Genomic DNA, 15,793 nt, shown 5'->3' on the forward strand with positions numbered 1-15,793 from the left:
ACCCCACTAATTTATCTTGCACATTTTCACAAAGGCTAAAAGGGATTACATTTGTTCTGCTTCTTCGTTCACATTTTCTAAAATTTATCTCTTGACTGCTTTTTGTAGGAACTTAGAGATAATAGAAAGAAAAGAGAGTGAAATGATGAAGAACCTAAAACTCTAGATCTCTAGTGTAGAATTTCTACAAAGGGGTCAATACTCATAGAGACTGGACAAGTAGCTCTTGCATTGATAAACAATGTAACAAAATGCAATACTTGGTGACATGATGTGAATTAGAGAGCCTCGTAAACCATCTAGTGTTTGAATGCAAGTTGTTCCCGAAGTCATTAGGATAATGTCTTTCTAACGATAGGCAAAATATTAAATGTATTCTTTAAGAACGAATAACACGTGTTCATGAAAGGGTAGTGTCTTCCCTACAATAGGTACATAATTAAAATCTGAACCACTCAAAATTAAAACCAACAATTACATAATTAGTATCTAAATATCGCACGAATAATACCAATCAAACACCTAGTAATTGTAATTCTAGAAATTCAAATTTCTTATTTACATACACTACTTATGAAGCTGTCCAAGTTTTTGTCAGAGGACCCTTCACCTCTTGATGCATTCGCCAATGTCTCCTTCGCCTTCTGCATTTCATTTCTGTAGCCGTCACTTGCTTCTCCAAACATCAAGTGTTGGATTTTCTCTGAAATTTCAAACTTGGAGACTGGATTTTTATCGCACAAATTAAGTCCAATCTTCCAATCATCGACGACTAACTTTCTATTTGTGAACTGATCTGTCAGCAAAGGGTAACAAAGCAACGGAACTCCACACCAAATTGCTTCCAGAATTGAGTTCCAGCCACAATGAGTTAAGAACCCTCCAATTGCTGAGTGAGTCAAAACTTGTTTCTGACAGCACCAAGGTACAATCAAACCACGACCACTAATCTCACCTTTGAAATCTTCTGGTAACGGGTTTGGGTCATCAGAACTCACAATATCAGGTCGAAGTACCCAAACAAAACTAACTTTGCTCAATGCCAACCCGTAAGCTATCTCTAAAAGGTCATTTTTGGTAATATGGGCATAACTACCGAATGACACATACAAGACATTTGCTTGTTGTTGCATGTCGAGCCACTGGGTGCACTCAGACTCGGACCACATGCTAGTGGCCACACTACTCGTGGCAAACTCAGGCGGAAAGAGTGGGCCTATTGCAAAAAATGGCTTTTCAATTTGTAGAGCTGATACGGTCTCGGGTTCGAGCTCTTGGACAGTGTTACATAAGATGAAATCAGCATTTCTAACATCCTGAAATGCACTAAAAATAATACGATGACAGACTGAGGTTGTGTCTGTTTCTTGGAGATATGACGTCAGGTCCTTTGGTTTGATGGATTTAACTCCCGGTATGTAGTCAATTGGGTCCTCACGCATGTCTGATCTCAATTAACAAAAAAGAAATAACAGTGAAAATGGTTCAATTGACGCGTAGTACAAAACTAAATAAATTTATCCATCCCAATTTATATGACATTATTGACTAGGTACCAAAAGATTTAAAATTTATCCCTAACGTTGTTTACTTGTTTTTCATTTGGCTTCTGTTAACCTTTCGACCATGAAAGCTTTTATTGTTATATTTTGTCTCAAATATGTTGGAAATCTTACGGAAAATACTCGATCACGAACATTGTCAGAAAATTAAAACAATCACACAGCGAAATTTTGATAATCAATTAAAGCACCTGCCCATGATATTTCACCGCTTAGGTGTGGATGTCCCCCAAGATTCAACAAAGTTTTCTTAGACAAAACTGTGTGTCGAGAATCTAACAAAGATTTCTTTAACATTATAAAACCCAGCAAGACAAAATGAGAAGAAGAAGAATGTTTTATTCTTTTCTGCCCCCTCCAATAGTGAAGCCAAAGAAATTATATATGCAACCAAATGAGGAGGACAACGTTCACAAAGGAACAGAAACGTCCAGTACTTAAAGAAATATTAAATGCCTTACAGGCTATTCAACGTAATGTATATGAATAAAGATAATTGGCAATGAATTATATCACATTAAATCACATAATGGCTGATTTAAGAGTCTGGTCAACTTGAATAATAAGACTCATTTGAATGGTATTATGGGAATGAATTTAGATAAGAATTTCTTTTTGAGATATCACATCAATTTTTCAACAAAATATGCCCTCACCCACTAATAGTTGTCCAACTTGACTCTGACATTTGTCACGTTAGAGTCATGTATAAAAACAAAATATCCAAAATTAACTTAAACTATCAAATTGGTTTATATATACACTCTCAAAAAAAAAAAAAAAATTTGAAGAATGCTTCTGAATAATTGAACAAAACTCAAATTAAATATACCCTAGGACATTTGAAAATCTCCAAATATAGAACATATATATCGGCAAAATCAGACCGGTTTTTTCAATGTAAAAGCCGGTAATGGAAGGGGCACATATTTGAGATGAAAGATAACGGTGAGCCTTTTTATGGATTGAAAGATAAATAGAAATTAAACAAATATCAGACAAATCACAAATGTTAGAGATATTATGTGGAGCTGAATGAGGCTTACCAATAGAATCAAAGTGGCCATGTAACTTCAAGAGATGAAGATGATAATAAAGGGTAAAAACCAAAGCTGTCTCTGTCCAAAAAGCTATGTAACGAAGTCCATATTTCTTGGCCAATTTTCCAGGAAACACAAAAAAGGAATCAGCAATCAAGCAGTTCACTGGAGGATCTACTTTTGACTGAACAATTTTCATTAAAGCTTCTTCAACATGAGCTGAAAACACATGTAACAAAGAAGCCATGAATTGGTCATGGTTCAATGACCTATCAAAATTTACCGGGAGCCCATCCGAGACGATGATATAACGTATATCTAGGTCTTGACCCCGAACGCTAGAGAATATGTCTTCCTCTCCGTCTCTGCTCTTTCGAGTGATTTGTGCGTGTATTGATTGAGTGTTTATGAAAGTTATAGTAAATCCCTTTCGGGCAAGCTTGATAGCTAGATGGATTATGGGAATTACGTGCCCTTGTAGGGGGTAACATACTAAGATTGCATGAGGCTTTGGGCTTGATGAATCCATTAGTAAAATATAGTTTGGATCATATTTCAAATGCTGAAGAGTTATTTACGAGAGTGTAAGTTTTGTGGGAAGCCTTATGGAAATGTGCTACTACTATATATATAAGGGGGGAAAGTAGCTTAGTTTCAATTTTTCTACCATAATAGAAGCGTGGGTTAAAGAGCTGGATAGACATGGGTGCTTTAGTAATCATTTCAACTTTGTCTTGCAGCAATTTTGACTTTAGCCAATACTTATATGTATGTGTCTATGAAAAAAACTGAGATTTGATTTAGCTGCTTACGTGTGGGCTAACTGGGCATTTTTCGTGCATAGTGAGTTCACTTTTATCTTAACCCTCCACTTTGTTTCTCTTATCTCTTTTCTGTGATGTTTATCATCTCTGCTTTAGGTTATTCATTTTTTTGGCTCTTAACTTCACCTATCCCTTTCTTTCTCCTACTTCCTCAGTGATGTGTTATTCTATGGATTACTCTCCATCAGTTGGATCTGTGCTCATCGGTTAGTTCTTTTTCTATGTGAGTTTGCTGATTGATATGCCCCTTTGAAATTGTTAGTGCTTTTCTCTTTTGTAATTAAATTATTTCTTGGCTTTATTTCCTCACCTTATTTTTGCGGATTTGATCAATTTACATTCAGTTTCTTTTATCTGCTATTGATTGATTTGGTTAAATTTTATCGGGTTTTTGGTTATTTGTTAATAGGTTATATATATTTTCCGATGTTAATGAATATGCGTGCATCAGACTGGTTACCGTACACATTGATTCCTCAATCCTATCTCTCTCTTTTCTTATTCTATTTTTTCATTAAGTTTGTTCTCTTCATTCTTGGTTTTTGGCGTTTAACGCATTTGAAATTTCATGTATTTCTCAATAAAATTCTAACGTTTTCTCTGTTTTGTCTTATTTTTTGGCATATGTGTTCATTCCTCGATTATCACAGCTTAGCTTACAGCGTGCCAAGAAAAAGAGTGTGTGTAATCAAAGAAATATCTGCACTATTAGGTATATTTCTATCAATTGGCACACTTTATTTTTTAACACTAGTTTTAGTACCCGCGTGATGCGTGGTCGTAGTAATTGTTGTACTAATCATATCTTATCTATAATAGCACATAAAATTTAGTCGCTTCAATTTTAAATTGACATTTATGCTGAAATAATATATTTTCTCTTTATAAGTCAATTTCTAATATTCCTTTTATACGTGAAAAGTAAATTAAAGATTGTTAAAGTAATTTTTAACAGGGTTTTAAGTTAGGAAAAAAAAAAAAAGAAGCTTTGAAATCTAATCTTTACATCATTTTTTTCACAAATATTATTTTCAATTGTTTAGCCGTTCCAATCCGTATTAATTTCTTTAAGGAAAATCTATATTAATATCCGCCAACTTTACTTTAAAAATCAACACCCCACCCCTCAACCCACTCCATCGCCCCCCGCCCCCTCCCCCCCTCCCGGGCACCCTATTTATCCTATGCAATGCCTATTACAACCTTGACATTTTCAATACATATAGATCAATGTCAGCTGCTTGCTCTGAAATTGTGTGGATACGTCGGCTGCTGGCAGAACTTCATATCCCTGTCGATCGCGCCACTACGTTACATGCTGACAATACTAGTGCAATACAGATAGCAACAAATCCGGTCCACCACGAAAATACAAAGCACATCGAAGTGGACTGTCATTATATTCGTGAACTTGTTGTTGATCAAGTCATCAGTCTTCAACATATCACTTCTCATGATCAATTGGCAGATTCGTTTACAAAGCAATGACAAAGAGCCAGCACCAATTCCTATTGTCCAAATTAATGCTTCTTGGTCCCCATCTAGGTCATACCTTTTTATATTATATATAATATTTATTTTTTTAACTCAATAATTATACCTATAATTTAAATATTTTTATGTCTTATTATAGATTCTTATTTAAGTTCATTAACATTATAAATTAAGTAATCCTTTTATGATTAGTTGAAAAATCAAACACTATATCTTATGATTGTTATTTTAACATTACATTCATTAAATATGTATGTATGCACATGTCGTGTATACTTGTCAACTGGCATTTTATTAACTTGTCATTTGGTTTTATGTCCTTACCCGTCAAGTTGTAGTTGTGACACACTTATAAATACGTTCAATCATTCATATTGTACATTTAAGTTTCACTTCTCCATTACCTAAAAAGACGTTTTAGTTCTCTCTTATTCTCTATTTTCTATAATGAAATTTGATAATCGTTAATGAATTATTTTTAAAATTATAATTTAAAATTCATTTAAAATATCAAAAATAATCTTTTAGGAATTTATTTTAAAATGTACCTCTAATTCTATTAATTATTTTTGTATTACCTACATTAAAATATATTTATAAACTTATTAATAAAATTCAATTTTTTTATTCTACTAATTTATTTATTATAGAACGTCACTAACTTAAAAACTCAATTAGTAGTTCACACGTTTCTTTTTTAAAAACTCATCAATTATGACTTTGTACCAAGCCACTTGGCTAAATATCCTTTTTGCCCAACACACACACACATATATATTATTGAAATTTATTAGATCTCTTTATTATTGTAACTGACATTTTAATAACTTGTCATTTGTTTTTATGTCCTTACTCGTCAAGTTTGTGATATATATATATATATATATATATATATATATATATATATATATATATACACGTTCAATCATTCATAAATATAATGCAAATATTCATATGTGAGTAAAAAAAATTTCTTGTTGTGTTATAATCACCTCCCTCTTTCAAGCCTCCACAATATTCAAGGTCGTATAATTTACCATGACTTTTGATTTGTCATTTCACTTTCTTCTTTCATTCTATTTTTGGCATTTCTAATTGGTTAGACAACTCTCATCTTTTCTCTTTTTTTTATTTCCTATGACAATAGTCTCATATACACAAGTTAATCACCTAACTTACCTGTTACAGTGGCGGAGCCAGATTTTTCGGCAAGTCTCATATACACAAGTTAATCACCTAACTTACCAGTTACAATGGCCGAGCCAGATTTTTCGGCAAGGACGTGCAAACTTCAAAGAAGTAAATCGTGCATGTAGGAAAAAAAATCCTGGTGAACGGGTGCACAATTTTTTTAAAATAAAACTATACATTGTTGAACTAAATCATAAAGAAAACATGTAATGGTTATAAATCATAACTAATATAAAAAGTCAACTAAAGAAAATCGACTAGTCAAAATCCATAAAAAATAATACGTACAAATCAAAGTAACGTATAGAAGTTAACAAAAGAGTAATCAAAGAGGATAGTGAAGATGTTGAAGATTTAATTAAATAAAGCTACTATGTTAGTTTTAACCATTTAAGCTTTTAATTGAGCCGGCCACAATATTTAATATATTTAGAGAAGAGAAATCAAAGGTACATAAACTTGAAAAAATACTCAAATATATTACACACAAATTTATATAGAAGAGGACTTAAAGTTACTGAAAACTTCCAAAAAGGATTAAGCTCCAAACAAAGACAAAACGATTAATACTTCTATAATGACTTTTATATATACATATATATATATATATATATATACACACACACATCTATTATATATATATACACACACACACACCCACACAAAATGGGTAAATAGAGATAAAGGTTGAATGAAAAATTAAATAAAGTAAGATTAAGGAATAAATAAAGTAAAATTAAGGTGGATAAGAAAATGAGAGACAGTCAATTTGACTAAGGAGAGAAAAAATACAAAAGGATGAAAGAGAGAATAGGGAGATAGATAATCATTGAGAATTAGGGGACCTTTCTATTTCACTCGTCAATTAATTTTAAACAAGCAAAACACCAATAAAAAATGCTCATGTAGCATGTTCGATCTTGTGACATGAGACGCAAAGCATCTCTGCACACCCTTCACCGCTGGACTAAAGGTCGTGTTTGCATCAAGGATGTGCAATTTTCTATATGCAGCCATATTTAGTAGAATTTGACCTATATACACCATGTAATTTTCCGACGAAGGATGTTCACGTGAACACCCTTACATGGCTGTAGCTCCGCCCCTAACCTGTTACCGAAAAGTTGTAAAGAAAACTTGGGCATGCATATATTCAAAACATTGAATCAAAATATATTCATTAAATAATTACATAAAAAACACTAACGTAGAAAAGAAAAATGCATGGCCAAAGCATAAATGTTTTTAATAAAGTAGTGATAAATGATTTCTTAATTCTATTATTCCGTTTTAGTGGTTCCATAACAACTTGATTTTTCACTTACATATATAAACAAATATAAATAAACGTAAGGATAAGACAAACAAATTCAATAAAAAAATTATAAGTATATTTTATTCAATGAAATTAGCAAAAAATAACCAAAAAAAGTATTAGATAAAATTCAATAAAATTAACGGAAAACTACATCTGCTAACACTTTATTGATATCAGCTCTTAACTACTTTTAATAAATCCTAATATATTCAAATTCAAAGATTAGATTGGATCAATTAAAAGTTACTGAAATAATGTCTTGGAAGATACAATAATTGAAACTCCATCCTTTCTTAAATGTTATAAGCAAATATTCTTGCATGTTACGACATTCTCCAATTTATTCAACATCCCCATTCAAAAGGGAATTAATCCGTCTGTAGCCTTTTTCACCATATGAAAAAATGAAGGATATCGCATATCAAAATAGATAACATTCAGTTCGTTTATCTTTAGTGGTTGTTCAGATTATGTTTCAATAATAATATGCCTATCACATCGAGAAAGTTGAAAACCTCTCAACATCAAAGCAGTTTCCTCGAAAATTATAATTAAATTGTATCTTCTATCATTAATTAGTGCTTCAACCACTTCCCCCCCCCCCCCGCACACCCCACCCCCAAAATAGTCTGATATTAAGATTAAAGTTTTTATCTTCTTGAAATCTCTTTGATCATTCTAATGTCTTATCCAAAACATCCGCACAGAATTGGAAGCAAAAGCAAAAAATATGTATATTTTACTTGAATTGTATAGAGTTCTGTAGAAGTATAAATTTATGATTGTTAGTACACATTGCAATATGATCTTCATTGAAATGAAAAAAATTAGAAAGAAGAGAACTTACCATATGAATTATGCGAAGATATTGATGAGAAGTTCAGAACAGGCAAGTAGTCTCTGCAACAAAATGATGGAGAAACAATGCAAATTAGATCATAAAATACTGCATTAATCGCACTATAAAACACAACCATTAGCAAAAAATAACTTAAAGCAAACAGAGCCTTTTTTTTTAAGCAAACTACGACTATAATGACATATTCTTTTATTAAAAAGAAAAGAGGAGAAAAAGCAGCTGATGAAAGAAGTCATAATGGTAGGAGGAGTAACTTTAAGAAGAAAACCTAATTTGATTTATGTATTACATGATGGGTATATATAAGAGGTTAAGAAGTTGAAATCTCATTCCAATTCAAATTTCATTTAAATTCAAATTCATAAATAATACCAGTTAATAAGCTATTAGGAATATGATACATTTTCGGAAAAATAATGCTTTAATGAGTATTCATTGGAAAAGATAAAGATAGGATTTCAAGATACCGTTTATCCTTATCCTACATCAAGGATTACAACTCTATAAATTCCTTAAATTAATTAAGTTTATGGAAATTACTTTTTAATATTCATTTAATAAACATCTTTTTTCAGAAGCCAAAAGTTGTTTAGTTTTTTTTTTTTTTTAATTTCTTTTTTTTTTTTGTTCTTTTTCCTCATTTGCTTGAAATACGCTAGTACTTAATTCACTACCACACCACTTTAATCGTGTAGGAGTTTTAAAATTTGTTCAGTGACGACATAAATTTTATATTATTTCAAGTCCCTATCCATGATAAAATTTAATTATATTAGAAAAATATTGGTGTAGACGGATGGCTAGTAAAAATTTAAGATATCTCAAGTTCAGTTATAATTGACATGGATTCTAATTTATCTTTCAATTCAATTTAAAAAAAAAAAAACTATCCTTTAATTAAAAATTTAATGTTTTTACATAATTTAATAATTTAATAAACATTTTCCCTAAATTTTCCAAGTGACTAATTATTAGCTTGCATTATTATTATTATTATTATTATTATTATTATTATTATTATTATATCGTCATTATTATTATCGTTATTATTATTCTTTTGAATTATTATTATTATTATTATTATTATTGATATTATGAAATCAATAATATTATTTATTATTAAGTGGTGATTTGATTTGACAAAAGATAAGGCAAAAAGAAAAACTGATAGCATCTGAATTTTTTAATTTGAATAGAGAAGAACTCCTTGTTGAAAACTGATTTGTTTTTCTTTCTATTCAAACACAAAATTTTAGCCATTTATTCAAAAAAATTATTTTTCATTTAAATTCAAAAAATTTATTACGATTCTCATCAACTTTGTGTTAAAATTTCCAAGTGGGATATTATTAGCTTGCCACTTGATTTAACCACATTACTTATATCTTTCCTATTTTATATATATAGAGAGTACGATTTAGTTTCATTCATACTCAATACTGAGTTTTGCTTTACTTCCTCCTTCATCATTTGATATCTCTCTTGGAAATATCGAGGAAGCTTTGGAGGATAGTGCCTCTAACCTTATCCATTTTCCGTACATGGACAAAGGAAAATGCTATTTACACTTTTACACTTATCTATATCTATATGTATACATTGCACATATTTTTCCTGCATTCTTTTATCACTTTGTTATTTCAATTATTTGAAATATCTGTATATTACCCTGACAAAGCAATTCTTAGTGACTTCCTCTTGAAATTTTTGCAGATACCTTGACCAAATGTGTGGCTGAAGGAATTCACGAAACAATACTCGGCTAATAGATGATTTAGCTGGTTCTAGGGTTATGTACCTGAAAATGGCCTTGACTCACTTAACTCTTTGTTGTTGAAGAAATTTTGGGCATGTTTTGTCTTATGTGTATTATTACTCTGCTTATAGCAGTTGGCTAAAAAATAATGTATACTGTACATTTTCTCGGTTTATGCTTTTATTTAATAGACCTTACTCTTTTTCCCCTGCATCTAAATATTTACGATGTTAATTCTAAATTTGAAATGCTACTATAACCACATTAGAAATTGCTGTGACTAATAACATGTACAATTAGATGGCTAGATTAGGTTAGGCTGCTGCTAAATTCATATTCATCAAGCTTCGAACAAGTACTGGACGTTTAGCCTTTGTAACCTAAAATATTGTAAAGCTAAATTCACAATCTAAAATCCGCTGAAAAAGGACGCAAGTTCATTTACCAGGCTGCAACAAATATGAGAATAATGGGTCTCTTTGTAGATATCGTCATCTTTCTAGAGTACTAGATTAGGTTAGGTTAACAATTTGAGTTTGTCTCTGTGTGTAACTGTAGTGGAGCAAGCTTTGCCTGATCTTATACAAAATCACTTTTTCTGGTGCATCTAAAGAGAACAGTACTTTCGACACTTGCAGATTATAAGCCTCAATCAGTTTTTTTTTTTTTTTCCCTTTTTTAAATAGATTGTGGAAGTGCAAGTGCTTCTATTACTTGTAATAGAGCATTGCATTGGGATTAAGACGAGGCAAGTGAAAAATTGTTGAAAGTGAACCATGATTGTCCGCTTATAAATTTCTCCTATATTGACTATGTTATTTGTCAAAATGTTGTTTGTAAGGAAGAAATTTCCTTTAGATTCATCAATGAATATGCCTAAATTTATGGAGACTTCTTTCTGCATGTGTTTTCAAACATACCATATTTTTGGCTAATAGTTTGTGTTTGGAATGATGGGTGGTTTTTTGTTGATAATTATCTTTAAGCTTGTGACTGTTAGGTGTCGAACAAAAATCACTAATAGTTGAAAAAAAGAAGAATTATTTATAAGGAGTTGGATACTCTTAATGATGTGAGGCCTTTTGGAGAAAACCGTGCGGGCTAATCCTAAAGCGGACAATATCACATCATGTTAAGAATATCTTTGGGCCGTTTTAGCCCAACAAGCGATATCGAGCCAATGGTTTGACGGGACGAGTGTGAAGATAGAGGAGTGTGGCGTGGGGCCGGCTTAGTGTCTTTGCCGTCCCATGGGCGGTTTACGACCTTTACCCGTAGCTTTGAAGATGCGTTCCACGGCTCTTTGGGCTTCGGTGACGGTAAATACCGATGTGGGTGGCGCGCGTTGAATCTACAGCAGTGGTATGATAATGATACGTGGAACGTGGGCTTGAGCTTCTTGGGGAGATTGTTGGGTGTCTGCGAACAAAAGTCTTAGCATTGATAGCCGAAAAGAAAAGGGAGTTATTTATAAGGAGTTGGATACTCTTTAATGATGTGAGGCGCTTTTGAGAAAAAAAAAACCGTGAGTAACTAATCCCAAAGCGGATAATATCACATCATGTTAAGAATATCTTTGGGCCGTTTTAGCCCAACATGACCACCATTAATTTCAATTCATTTCAGAAATTCCCTTTAATTTCGATTCATTTCAGAAATTCCCTTTTTGTGGCAATTACATTCTAAAACTAAACAAGCAGCAACATTTTGCAGGTATTATCTTTGCTTTGGTGATAGTGTCAGACAATCTGAGAAGGTTATGAGCTTCATGCTCCGTTATTCGAACGAGCGGGACTGTTTGCGACAGTAGTAGCAGCATAACTGTCTCTGGCATCAACGAAGAGTTGCTTATATGCCCTTGAATTACCAAACGATCTTGAAACTGTCAAAACGTGTATTATATAATTTAATTTATACTCTTTGTAAAGAACCTCAGTTAGTTTCTTTGATCTGTTCTAAAAGAGTGTGACGCCTTTTTAGTTATGTGATATTAAAACTTGGAGGATATGTCTTTGAAGATAAGACAACGTGTAAGGATTGCAACGGAACAAAAACTTAAGATGAAATCATATTAAGTAATTTTCTATACATCTTTCAAAGAAATGTTGTAATACTAAATAATATGATGTTTTTCATTAGCTCATGTCGTGCCCGTGCGAAGCATGGGCATCACCATCAAGTAATTAGGATATAGGGGCATACTAGACCATTTTTTTCATATATAAATGAAGCCCTATAGAAAAGAGGCTTCTTGCACGTCTCATGCTTTATTAAGCCTTCTCAATAATGACACAAAAGGTGAACTCGTAATTTTAACTTTGTGTGTGCAGAGTATCACTGTTTGATGTTGGTTACAAAATAACTTTGTGAATGATAGGTGTTAGTGGAAATAAGGGTGTCAAATGGGCAGGTAGGGCTCAATTTGAACGGTCAAAATGGATCGAGTTAAATAATCCGTCCAAAAGTTGTTTTTGGTAACTAACTTTCATTTCATTACCAAAATGGAACATTAGAAAACAGAGAAACATAGAGTATTTGTTGGATATACAATCCCCACAAAGCCTCCAGCCAGGTATCAAACAAACAAAAACCTAACATCAAGAGCACAGGTACCAATTTAAGCTAACAGAAACCAAGAAAAAGTATAGAAATTGGCATCTAAGGATAGAAATTATGATTCTCCAGCCATCCTCCAAGCTTTGCAACTTTCCCTGCTTTGATATGGATTTCTTGAATCATTTGCTTAATCAACATTGTTGTGGTCTGTTTTTTGTTCTGAAAAATCCTTGCATATATTCCTTTCTCTCCATATAAAATAGACTGAAGCAGCTAATGTCATCCTGTATATTTTAGCCGTGTGACTTATGCTCTTTGCATACTTTTCAGCCCACAATAGTTCCTTATTCCATCCTCTCGGGGACCTGTTAATGCCAATCCAAAAGTTGCTTGTATTGAAATGGACTAACAACGGGTTATAACCCAACCCGCTCAATTGTAGTCTAATTTCTTTGTTTGTCTTTTGTAATTTAATTAGGTACGTGATTAAAAAAAAAAAAAAAAAAAACTTATATATATATGACCAATTAACTCCCATATTCGTAAAATTTTATTTTTCAAATTAAAATACCTTAACTAACAGAAGGAGGCCAAAGTGCAACGGCAAATAAGCCAAGGATTTTATATATGAGGTGGCAAATAGATGGACAAAAGATCATTATTTATTAGATCGAACTTGACAGGAAGGTTAACGGTCCTGATCGGATGTAAACCGTGTATACATTTCATTTCCTTCTCTCCGACTCATCATACAATGGGACATATTTGTTTCAACATGTGGAAATAGAAAAAAAGGACTTAACAAGAATTAGAAACTGGTACAAATTGTCTGCAACTTGTTTGGTGTATAATTGTTTCAGAGGCTTACAAAAGTGTCATACACGTGAATTGGAAGATAAAGAAGCTGATTATTGTAATTGCGGATGAACAAGTCGCTTTGTTGATATTTTACGTTACTACAACTAATTATTAAAAGAGCCTGTGAAGACGCCAAGCACACTCTAAACAAAAGTGGAACTAATGGAATACCATACTATAGTAAATTTATATAATTTGGCGTAAACACCCGAACCGATAAATATTTATTTATGACACCCCTTTAGCAAAAAAAAAAATGTAATTAGGTGGATTATTCTTTTTATGTATATGTACTATATATTGAGTTTTCTTGACTTTTTCGCGTGTATACTTCTTTATATTTTGACCGCCCTTAATAAAAATTTTGACTTCGCTACTTAGAAAGTGATTTTTATTCGCCAAATTATCCTAGAGAAGGTTTTGTTGTTGTTCCCTTTTTTGCCCTCTTATCTTTTCGTAATAATAGTCCGAACAGAAACCTTGTCACCAAATGACATAATACCCATTATGCTATACTAGAAGACATTTTGCATAACATCAAGTCTTTGTATTTTACTTCCATGCAGTTAAACATTGAGCAGAGTATTCTTGATCCAGTGCTTGAAAGTTGAAAGAAAAGAAGATGATGGTGCTGTCACTAATTGGCATCACTCATACGATGGGAGTCTCATAAATGTACTTGTGAAAAAATTATGTTGAACAATTATTAATTGAATATAGAAACAAAAAGATTTAAGCGTGTTTTTCCTATAGGAAAATGTTTTATTGGAAAATAAGTGAGTCTCTTATTTAGTTTTAGTGTTTGGCACATAAGGAAAAAAATAGTGTCCCAAAAGTATTTGTAGTATGTAATCTAGGAAAACACTATGGGGTGTGATGGTGAAAGGAATGGGGTTGGGGCCGTCGGGGCTGGGATGGAGACAATGACCATGGAAAGCTACGTATAAAATTTGTTTTCCGTATTCCCACTTGGGAAGTCATTTTTAAGGAACTTATATTCCTAAATAAAATATTTTTCGAAATAGTTTAACCAACCAAACAAGAAAAAGTCAAAAAATATTCCATACCAAACACCCCCCCTTGTTCTACCAAATTGAAAAATATTCTATATCAGATAAACTTTTATTGCAATTATGTACATTAAGAATAAAAAGAATTGCCAAGTTGTGAGAAACAACGGCTAGGAACTTTTTTTCGAGTCATTGCATCCTCGGTGAATTTGTACATATTCATTTTTTAAAGAGAAAAGACATCATTTAACCCCTGAACTTGGCATGAAAACTCGATTAAACCAAACAACTTCTATTTATTTACCCCTTAACAACTTACGATTTAATTATCTTCCATACCAGTGGCCCGGTTCCCGAGGGTACGGGCGTGTTAGACACACGCGAGCCTAATTGGTCCACGTCATTTATTAATTCCCCAACTTATTTTTTATTCTATATCAGACCCATAAACAAAATACCTTATTCCAGCGACAACTTTTCCCCTTTCCACTACACAACCAAACCCTCCACAAACCGATCATTGCAAAGTTAAAATCCGAAAATATACGTAAATCTTGTCGTTTTAAAGTGATATTGAAGATTAGTTAGGCCACAAAGGTACACGATTCTTGTTGTTCTCGTTAGTGGTTTGTGTAGATTTCGATTTCTCGTTGCAAAAAATTAATCTTTAACTTCGTTTTCTTTTTTTCTTTTTTTTTTTGGTGTAAATGGTAAGCGAATCTTGTAATTTTTCATTTGTTTATAATTTTAGGTTTTGTGAAGAAAATGGACGATGTGTTTGTGGCAAAGGTTTAACCAGGATTTTAGAAAAAACCTATCGTATTAAGTATGTTGGAGGTAGTGTAGGATTATTTTGATGTTGATCTTGATAAATTCTCTTATTTTGAGCTTGTTTACTATGTTAAAGAAATGGTTATAATGTTTCATCTTGTTGTGTATATATCATACCTAAATGTCGATTTGTAGTAGAAGTTAAAAGTGATAGGGACATTATTGGTATTGCACCTCAATTAAAAAACGGAGATATTGTTGTAATTTTTCGACATCTTGTTGAGGAACCTGTACCGGCATTACCCAAGAATGGGGAATCTTTCTTGCTTTTTGATAACCCAAGATATAAATGAAAAGGTAAATGAGGTAGTCAAACATTTGGGGGTAGTGAAGGCTTAGGGTTTGAAGAGGGCTATCTTGATGAACCTTGGGTGGGCCTTCGTTGCACTCTCTTACTTCCGTCGGTGATGATGATGATGATTAGACTTAGAAAGTGAGAGTGAATCGCGACAATGTAGTGGTAGAGAAGGTGAAGAAGAAGAATTTGATAGTGA

General features: G+C 32.4%; 1 protein-coding gene and 1 long non-coding RNA gene across 2 annotated transcripts; one reads left to right on the top strand and one right to left on the bottom strand.

Annotated features, from left to right (window-relative positions):
- Positions 1 to 399: 399 nt before the first annotated feature.
- On the bottom strand, positions 400 to 3,287 carry LOC132060221 (UDP-glycosyltransferase 86A2-like). Its single transcript, XM_059453147.1, has 2 exons — positions 2,609 to 3,287; positions 400 to 1,444 (listed from the first exon to the last, which is right to left on the bottom strand). Exons 1-2 carry the CDS (start codon positions 3,129 to 3,131, stop codon positions 555 to 557), a joined length of 1,413 nt encoding a protein of 470 aa, XP_059309130.1. The 5' UTR covers positions 3,132 to 3,287; the 3' UTR covers positions 400 to 554.
- Positions 3,288 to 3,581: 294 nt separating this feature from the next.
- LOC132060225 (uncharacterized) lies at positions 3,582 to 5,777 on the top strand. The gene is made up of 3 exons (XR_009415903.1): positions 3,582 to 3,683; positions 4,077 to 4,138; positions 4,653 to 5,777. It is a non-coding gene; the product is annotated as an uncharacterized LOC132060225 (long non-coding RNA).
- Positions 5,778 to 15,793: the final 10,016 nt, after the last annotated feature.

Source organism: Lycium ferocissimum, chromosome 1 (genome assembly GCF_029784015.1).
Source record: "Lycium ferocissimum isolate CSIRO_LF1 chromosome 1, AGI_CSIRO_Lferr_CH_V1, whole genome shotgun sequence".
In the NCBI taxonomy this organism is placed as follows: Eukaryota; Viridiplantae; Streptophyta; class Magnoliopsida; order Solanales; family Solanaceae; genus Lycium; species Lycium ferocissimum.

What these genes read in the sequence shown, in the direction of transcription:
- LOC132060221 (XM_059453147.1), bottom strand. Translation starts at nt 3,131, where the DNA reads ATGGATTCATCAAGCCCAAAGCCTCATGCAATCTTAGTATGTTACCCC. An exon ending in TGGCCACTTTGATTCTATTG is followed by an intron (nt 1,445 to 2,608) that starts GTAAGCCTCATT and finishes AATTGAGATCAG; the next exon opens with ACATGCGTGAGGACCCAATT.